This window comes from Crassostrea angulata, chromosome 3 (genome assembly GCF_025612915.1).
Source record: "Crassostrea angulata isolate pt1a10 chromosome 3, ASM2561291v2, whole genome shotgun sequence".
Lineage (NCBI taxonomy): Eukaryota > Metazoa > Mollusca > Bivalvia > Ostreida > Ostreidae > Magallana > Magallana angulata.
The window spans coordinates 10,420,659-10,430,062 of record NC_069113.1 but is presented as its reverse complement, the minus strand read 5'-3'; the positions used below and the strand labels follow the sequence as shown (position 1 = coordinate 10,430,062).

Genomic DNA, 9,404 nt, shown 5'->3' with positions numbered 1-9,404 from the left:
CCAATGTGTACTCCTCATAATGCAAACACAAAATCATACACACTAAATTGAAAAACCGAAGGATTTGATTAATATCGCAATCCTTTAAAAAAAAACAAGGACTTACTTGGTAACTGTAATCTTTATTTTTTTTATCTGAAGTTTGGTTACAGAATATTGTAGTCGGTATTGTACATGTGTTCTAACTGCGTAATACCGTTTTGCTGTATAGCTTTCTGTTTACAAAATTTCAGCAGGCGCATTGGGGTTTTTTTTTTTGTATTTTTTTTTGTTGGTTTTTTTTAATATGCTTGTTATTTTATCTAATGCCTGGTCTTTTAATTTATTTCAATATATTTTATCCGACTTTCTGAAGGATTGACAATTTTATAGCAGGGCTTTGTGAAACTTATTAACAGATCATTTTGTTGGTCTATTTACAAATGATGTTTTATGAACATGTTTAACATTTTAAACTTAACTCATGAAATTTTTAACTTAAAAATATTCGTTCTTGTTTGATGGTATTTGTGTCACACTGACTTGTGGCTTTATGTTTAAAATGAAATAGGAAAAACATATTAGTGTTATTTTTTCTAAGTTATCTCAAATGCAAACTTACAACGATAAACGCCAGTTTTATTGATGACATCACTTGACATTGTTCTATTCTGAAAGTTTTATATTGTATACCATTATGATGGTTATAAACTTTGAAGAATTTTAGAGCTTTTACTATTTTTAAGAAGAAAAAAAACCCGGTGAACGTCATATAATTGCCACGAACGGGCTGTACATAAATCATAATGAAACAACGAATATCTCACTTATGACTGGCCGATAAAAGGTTATAATAAAATAATTGTGGAGTGAAATGTTTCTAACAGTAAATGTCAGTGATCTGGATTATCACAGTAAAATATAAAGTCAGCATTTGATTTATTAACTTTTCGAACTAGCGTGTCGCAAGAAGATAGAGTCTATCGATTTGGCTGTTGCAAGCTGTGATTTAGATCATTAACCTCCTTGCTAGCGTGCTTATCGCCAGAAAGAAATAAGAATACTCTGTCTCTGTCAGATCTAGCTTTTCACTCTTAGACTTTCAAGCAATTCGAATTTTTTCAAGTGTATATATTTTTTTCTTTAAGCAATTTTTACCAGCGGAAAAAAAGTCTGTTCAATTTCTTTCTATAAAAGTAAACATTTTGTGAATGTAAGTATATTAATTAAGTCAAATCTGCGTTGTAATATGATTATGGTGGTCATATGTTGAATTGTATCGGATTATAAGGTAAACCTTTATTCATATGAAATTTAATGTCCAAACACCATACGCACTTAATTCTTAATACATGTAACAGTAATAAGGCTTGTTTACATGTAGCATGTACAGAACAACAGTTATATCCGGGACCTTTTCGTTGTTTATAAAACAATACATAGAAAAATATAGCAAACAATCAAACTTTGTACAAAAAATAGTTCCATCTATCAGCTACATTGGGTTTGTCCGGACGGGGGACTTCTGTCATTTCCGTTTCCGTCATTTTCAGGACAAACGGCATCAACTTTGGCAACGCGCGATTTTTTATGAATCAAATACACTCCACCATTTAGTATTCCTCCCATATTAGTAAATACAGCCAGAAGTTCCAGCAGCTCAAATGGAGCATCACCGACCAACTGCCAGACACCATACACGGGTAGGGCCCACCACTGGATGAGGTAAGCTGTAACAAAGAGTAGCATGTTCTGAGCCGCTCTCTGTGATCTCCTTGCTTGTGATCGCTGGTTCTTTAAGGAAACTAGAAAAGCAGCAAAAGCGCTGATTTAACCCATAATTAGTCATAGACTGAATACATGTACTTTTATGGGTATTTATCAAACATGTACATATAGACAAGTAAGTTTGATTTTAGACAATTTTCAGCATTTTGTAAAAATAATTTACGATGGAATAAAGCGAACAAAGAAAAAAACCCATTTTATTCTTCCAATCTTTCAATGAAATATTTTAGGTATTCGAAGATAAGACTAATGTTACTTAATCCGAATTCTTTATTAAGACACTTTTTAAAAACCTGTTCAATTAATTATAAGTACATGTATTTTACCATCGAAAAGCTCAATGATAGGTTTGAATTGTTGCCTGTTGCCTGTGACTGCAGATTAAAGGATGTAATTTGAAAATTTTTCTTTTCTAAAATTCAAGGTCATAAGATGTTTTATAATCTGCTTTTTGATGTAATCTCAATATGTCAATACTTCTTTAATATCCAATCATAAAGTAAAAAAAAGGAACTTTAATTTAATCAATTTTAGAATACTAATCAAATTCTAATTAATTAGTTATTTTAATCCGACAGAGATGCATTTAAACCCTCTTATTTTATCTGTTCACCATTGTAATGAACAGAACCATCTCATAGAGTATCAGACGTCATTACTAAACCATTAGGACCGAGTAAATAATTAGATTATAAAACGCAAAGAACTCTCACCTGTCGCTCTCCTGCCGGCTATCCGTATGTGCTTCCACGTGACTGTGTACAGCACACTGTTAATGATCAGCACCAACAGAACCGGAAGTGTAGATATAAACGTCACCACGCTCTCTCCCACAATACCACAACTGTAACAACAAACCATTCCATAATTCTTATAATTCATTTATCAAGACAAAAGTCTTAATATCAAACTGAATAAGAAAGATGTTTGACTAAATAGACTTGCAAAATTAATATTTTGACAGGTTTTTGCGGAAGGAAATAGGGCAAATGGGCAAAACCCCAATTCATAATTATAATATCCTGTATACATCATATATTCTTCAATTTTAATACTCGGATATCACACCTTGACTGCATTAAAAAATTAAGTTAATTTACGATATTATTTTCAAGTACATCACAACGTTAGTTGTAAAACAGCAATACTGAATAATATATAGATAATTTAATACAAAGTTCTTCAATATAAGATATAATTAGTAAACTAAATAAATGAATGAATATAATTAAATACAACTTACAAAGTGCCTGTAGGGCCGAGTTTCCGAAACATCGCCAACAATATACACAACAGGAATGGTACTCCCAAAACCCCCGACAGCAGTCTCCAGTCCCCGAAGCCATACTTTAAGTTAACATTAAACTTGATGAGGAGAAAGGCATTCATTGCTATACTAAAAACCAATGAGCTCTGGGCCATGGCGAACTCGTACAGGACAAATCCATAGAATTCGCATAGTTGTATTGGATGGACATGGTCACGGATCACCAGCATGTGGATATGGTCTGTGCAGTGGACCAAATGAAGAAGGATGTCACACACGGCCATATACACTATGAACCGATCACACTTACTCCAACCGTTAAAGAAACTGGAATTCTTCTTGTTTTTGAATGAGGTGAAAATGACCAGTCCAGCACAAACGAAACTCATTCCTATAAAAACAAGTGCTGTTGAGTGTATCACAAGGAATCGTTCATCTTGCACCCCGTATATTGGGGTGAGTAGATATCGCTTGTCCATCTTGTTGGTAAAACCGATACTCCCCGACTGGCTCTGTTTAAAGTAATATCATATTTCTAACTCTCATGATCATGCCACTGATTAAAATGTTAATTATTCTTATAATACTTGAAAAAAACTAGCATTTATCCATGTCTGATTGTTTAACGTCTTCTGAAACGACTTCAAGTGAGTAAAAGTGAAACTTCCTTTTCTCTTTAAGTAGACACTTCAGGGGAAGACAATGACCTTGTAATCATTCCAATGTATGACCACTCCACTCAATCAAAATATAAGTATATTACTGAATCGTCGCATCATTGAAAAAAAATCCTCCCTAATGTTCACAGACTCTGTCAGAAATAATCGTCGTAATTGATGGACATCAAATTAATATACATGTAGCCCTCTACGTCACAAGACACTGAAACAGTTCATGCAACTGAAATGGTATATATCCTCCTCATCCCTTCACACTGAGTACGGTCACTCACGTTCATATCTCTTTTGCTAGGTATGCTACGTTTTCACCTGTACTGCGTAATTACAACTCCTTTATGGCAATGCTTCTTGATATCGGTAACGTGACCCTGGGCCTTATTATATAGTTTTCGTCTACGTTCATGATATTTATTTACGTCTAATATTTCCCTTAATCACGGAACCTGACGCTTCTCTAAATACCATTTTCTTTGGGAGAAAAAAAATATGTTTTTTACAGTGTGAATACAAAGCACATACCATGCGTGTACCTATACCGAATGGTGTTTGTCATGCTTTGTAAATATCTTTTAATATTCCCAAGTTCAAAATTTGTTTTTCGCTTGATAACGTGAACCTGATTGTATTAATATCAATGTATTTATACATTTACGTCATGAAGGTTATAATTATGAAATTTAAACATGAAGAGTAGTAGAAAACCAGCGGTATATATCAACCAAACAAGCTTATTGGTCACGCAGAAAAATAAAATAAATATATCTTATCCAGAAATATCCCCAATTTCGTCATTACTTGGTATAACATTCAAAATGCTGAGTTTTATGTAATTGTTTGTAGATCTTGGCATTTTATCTTAATGAACAAGTTTACTGTAGTGTGTTGCTAATTCATTCTCAAATATTTATAAAACCAGTACTTTCGAAAACAATATATCAGACTACCCATCAGTGAATCAATTAATCAAACAAGATAATAGATGAGATGGACATTTTCTAAGTCTTAAAGTTACTTTGTCATGGCTGATTAAAAATAAATTAAGCGAAATGACAAGTGAATTCATGTTGGACTTCAGAGCAGTATCCGCGATACCATCTTTTGTGTAATGTCTCTTGACAGCTAATGGCATCAGTGTATTTCTATGTTAATCATTGTAGGTTTCTAATTAATTGTTGATGTCCTGAATGGATGGTAACACTATATATCGCCTAAGTTCAAAATGTATAGCCTATAGAATTTTATGCTCAACCAAAACTAAAATTAGATATGACTTTTCCTGAAAGTAAATTAACCATTAAAGTTAATTGTATACGATGTTTCAGCTATTTTATGACAATGTAGATTAATTTTTTCCAATGATCTATGAGGTCCTGGTTAGGTTGATTTTTCGTGTGTTAAAACCAAGCGCATAGTGCCAAGCATGGCAGAGATTAAAAAAATTTATTAATTTTTGCTTGTCACTTTTCAAAAACTGAAAATTATTCTCTAGCAGGTTAACTATTTAAACAACTGTTAGTGCTCAGACTAATTAACACAAAATTAAATATTCAGTGGTCGGTTTACTATTACAATTACCATTAGTGTTCAAAAATAAGTTTAACAACCATTGAAATGATAATTTATTTCACAATATGCTAAAGCCAACGAGTTTATCACGTTTGCAAAGATTTTAGTACTGATAATTGTAACATGTATACCTAACATGCAATATAACGTAAACATAGATCAAAGGGCTTTGTTGTATGTTGGATTTTGATAATTTACATAATTCAATCTTCATCTTTTGTATAAACATGGGTTTAAAACTAGTTTAACTGGGTTTAAAAAATAGTTGACCATTTAAAAGTAATTTGCTATCACAGACCATTGTCACATAAAGCAAGCAAACCTATATTTTGGTCAGTGCATCTATTCAGAAACTAGTTAACCGTATCTAGAATTCTACACATATGTAATATGGCCTTTATCTTCATTGCTTGTGTCTTGAATAGTCTGTATTCTATGGTTTTTCTAACATGTCTATAATTGATACAGACAAGCAAAAGTAATCCATTTAATATTCTAACCATTCAGGGTATATCATGAATCCCAGAAGGAAAGTTATTACCCTACGGTTATAACACAGTGGTTGGTTATTATGACAATGCTTATGTGGCCATTTAGCACAAGTGCAGTTTCCTAATGCTCTTTATATGTCCCACGATGGACGATTGTCTAGAGAGCATACCAATCACTTATATTTCAGTGCGCCTCATTTGACACGCAAAATAATAATCACATTCAAAAATAAACATCTCAAGGGAAATTGATACATAACCTTTTAAGGGAGAAATAGTTTCCTATCTGACAGGATTGGTTATAGAATTTTATTTCATATAGTACAATTATTATAGCATTTCTTGAAGAAAACAAACCGGACAAGTAGTTTTCACATTGAAGACTTCTTTTGTTTCCTTATCTAATTTTATAATTCTTTAAGATTATCATTTCATTATATTTACCTAAGCTTTTGTATATAATTACCTGTAAATGCTCTATATCATTATAAGGAAATAATTATTTTGCTCAGTTATTTTCTATAAGCTGATACCCCACCTGACATGAGAATACATTAATAACAAAAGCGTTTTTGGTCACACTCTATCATATCTTTGATTTTTTCGGGAAACTTACTTAACGATGGCATTTTTACTACCGTATAAGTTGTAGCTTCACTGTAGGATTGGCAGAATTGTCCAACATTTATATAAAAAAAATCAGGCAATTATTTTAAAAAGGGGAAATCAAAAAAAATGTTTCTCTACAGCAAGAACTGGGCAACAATTCTAGCATGTGGTTAAAAAATGAGTGAGTGATTAATTTTGAAATGAAATAGCGCAATATATTGCGTAATCAAAAGATTGTAAATCTAATTTACTTTACAGCAGCAAATTGATATGATGCAAGGCGCTTTGAATTGAGGTGGCAAAAGAACGGACAGTGAAAGTTAGGTCCGATTAAAAGTATTCATGCAAGTGTGTATATAGTTTGCAATTAGATGTTGAGCGGAATATTTATTGTGGAGCCCTTGCAAAGTTGATAATTTTAAGACCCCTAACTTGAACTCGAATTTCTGTTGCAGATACTATATTTGAACATCACCCATGAATAAGACCATTGTGTTGTTCCTTGACATAATGAACCTTATAAGACACTATATAATCGGCAGTTGTCGGACAAAAAACAAAAAAAACTCATACCAATGAGTCTGGACTCCTGAAGATAATTTCCGAACACGTTTTTTTCTTGCCATTGCTTTGGCCGCTACTAGTCTATTGGTTTATGAACTACATAGCCTACCATTCAGCAAATTTAATATTCAATTGCTCTATGTTACATCGAGGGGGGTGGGGGCTTTCACCTCGAAATTCGGTGCTGTGTCGATCACACAAAATTTTAACTTAAAAAATGCTTGAAGGACTGCATCGTCCAAAGCCTTCTAAAAACCTTAAAGCACCAATTACTGTAGACAACTGTACCTAACATAGGAAAACTTGTTAATGCATCGACCTGTGTTTGCTTAAATTAATATTTAGCTGTAGTGTTTGAAAGGGCGTTATAAGGTTTGATAATCATGATGGAATCCGGCGGAAACTGAGTAGGCTGAAAGGAATATGAACGGATTTTATTCGAATGTTGGTTGCATCTAATACAAAGTAGCACCAAAGACCTGAGGAAATGTTTGGCGCGCTGAGTTGTACTTTTTGAGAATTGTTGTTGTAAACTAAGTCATATCATCTGGTAAACTAGGTCATATTATCTGTATTTGTAATTTTCCATGAAGTTCAAGATCGCACCATATCCAGATTGCAGCAGATTGAGCGACAGAATGTACATGTACTGTCACTACGGACTCTAGAAGACACTGAAATTAACCAGTAAATTACTACCTTATGACCATTAAAAACCAATCCCTACCACAGGAAGGACAACGGTCGGAAAAGAGATTGAGTGCATATTTATTGGTTTAGACCAAATCAGGGAATGGAAAGATACCGCTGTAGCTTTCGAGAAATGGGAGCCATATCCGAGTATCTTCCTTAATTGCGTAAATTTTGTACGGAATTAAGAATTTCTGTCATTTGTTGCATTGTAAAAACAACGACAGAAATCTACGCTCCCTGGAAGTGCTTAAGCAAAGACGTTTAGTGATTCACAAAGTCATTGCATTTCTTTCAGATAAACCTTTTTTGAGCAATGACGCTCAGCTAAGTAAATTCTAAAGGTTTAAGCATTTAACAACTCGAACGATGGGTTGTGTATCTGTGTCTTTACCTAAACCAACACGAGATAATTTAGAAGTTGGGCAATGAGTTTTGTTTAAATTAACAGGTGCATGTAACATGCCAAATATGCTGAAGCAAGATTTAAAGTAGTTTGATAAGTTTGCACGGAGTAACAAGGTACTACTACCGGTAATAAAAATCATTTAAGCAATGAATAAGGTTCTGTCTATTGTATTGCACTTTGAAGCCAACACCCAATGGAAGAAAAGTGAACATTTTCAAACATTTTCAAAAGTTTAGCGCCGTATAAAATTAAACATCAATAACATACACTTATCGAAAAGGGGGTGACCTTCAATATTAAGCTTGTATGGCTTAAGCTAGGTCAATATAATCAACGTTTTTCTAAATACATTGTTGGACATGGAGACCCAAATTATCTGATCAGGGCATCTTCATAATGTTAAGGTTTTGTGATTACGGAACTCAACACATTTCAGTAATCACAAAACCTTGACATCGTGAAGATGTAAACAGGGGTTTTGGGTTAATTGCAGGTAATAAAATAAAAATTAATAAAGTAGATGCTTGTAAAACAGAACCTGATATACTGGGTAGGTTAATGTCGTTACTCAAGGGATCTGGGCCGCGGGGGGGGGGGGGGGGGGCTTCTTTACTCCATGACAAAGCCTTGTTGCATTCCGGAACGTGAGGACACGTACGGTTATGTCAACTTCCTCATAGTCATATTAAGCGATGTGAAAAAACATTGGGATTAAAATAAATAATAATAGTAGGTAGAAAAAATGTTTGGGTTGGAGATGAAATACATTGTATATTGTTTATGCCAATTAAAATCGAGGGACTTCAGAATGGTTTTCAGGGAAAATGAGATTATATGAATTCAGATAATTCAAGCTCGTTGAAGAATAAACGTTTTCTTTGCTGCTGAATTGGGGAAGGAAACTGACTGCTGCGCATAATCAAGATAACCCTGCATTGATAACCGAAAACCAGAACACTTAACCAAAAACCAGGACACTTACATGTAAGTTATCTCTCTTGAATCAATAAATAATGTATTTTATCTTGATAACAGGACTTAACTTAAAATGTGCTGAGTCGGATTTTTATCATATCTCATTCTCTTACCATTACAAGGTATGTATTTTCGTTTTACTAGCTTAAGCTCTTTTGTGAATTCTTTTATAAAATAGATACATAAATTCATTTAAGCAAAAGGGTTTTCTCCCACATATTTTAAGATGCAAAAAATATCTGGGTTGATGTAATAAACTGTTTGATAAAGTGTTTCAATTCTTACGCAATCGTGATGGTTATTGTAAACCTCTTGACAGCATAAATCTAGGCAGATGACATGCACAATTGACGAAGCTTACACAATCGAATACTTAAATGGATTAA

General features: G+C 33.4%; 1 protein-coding gene across 1 annotated transcript; it reads right to left on the bottom strand.

Annotated features, from left to right (window-relative positions):
* Nucleotides 1-205: 205 nt before the first annotated feature.
* LOC128177808 (uncharacterized) lies at nt 206-4,022 on the bottom strand. The gene is made up of 3 exons (XM_052844674.1): nt 3,011-4,022; nt 2,481-2,611; nt 206-1,784 (listed from the first exon to the last, which is right to left on the bottom strand). The coding sequence occupies exons 1-3, from the start codon at nt 3,511-3,513 to the stop codon at nt 1,471-1,473; spliced, it is 948 nt and encodes a 315-aa protein (XP_052700634.1). The 5' UTR covers nt 3,514-4,022; the 3' UTR covers nt 206-1,470.
* Nucleotides 4,023-9,404: the final 5,382 nt, after the last annotated feature.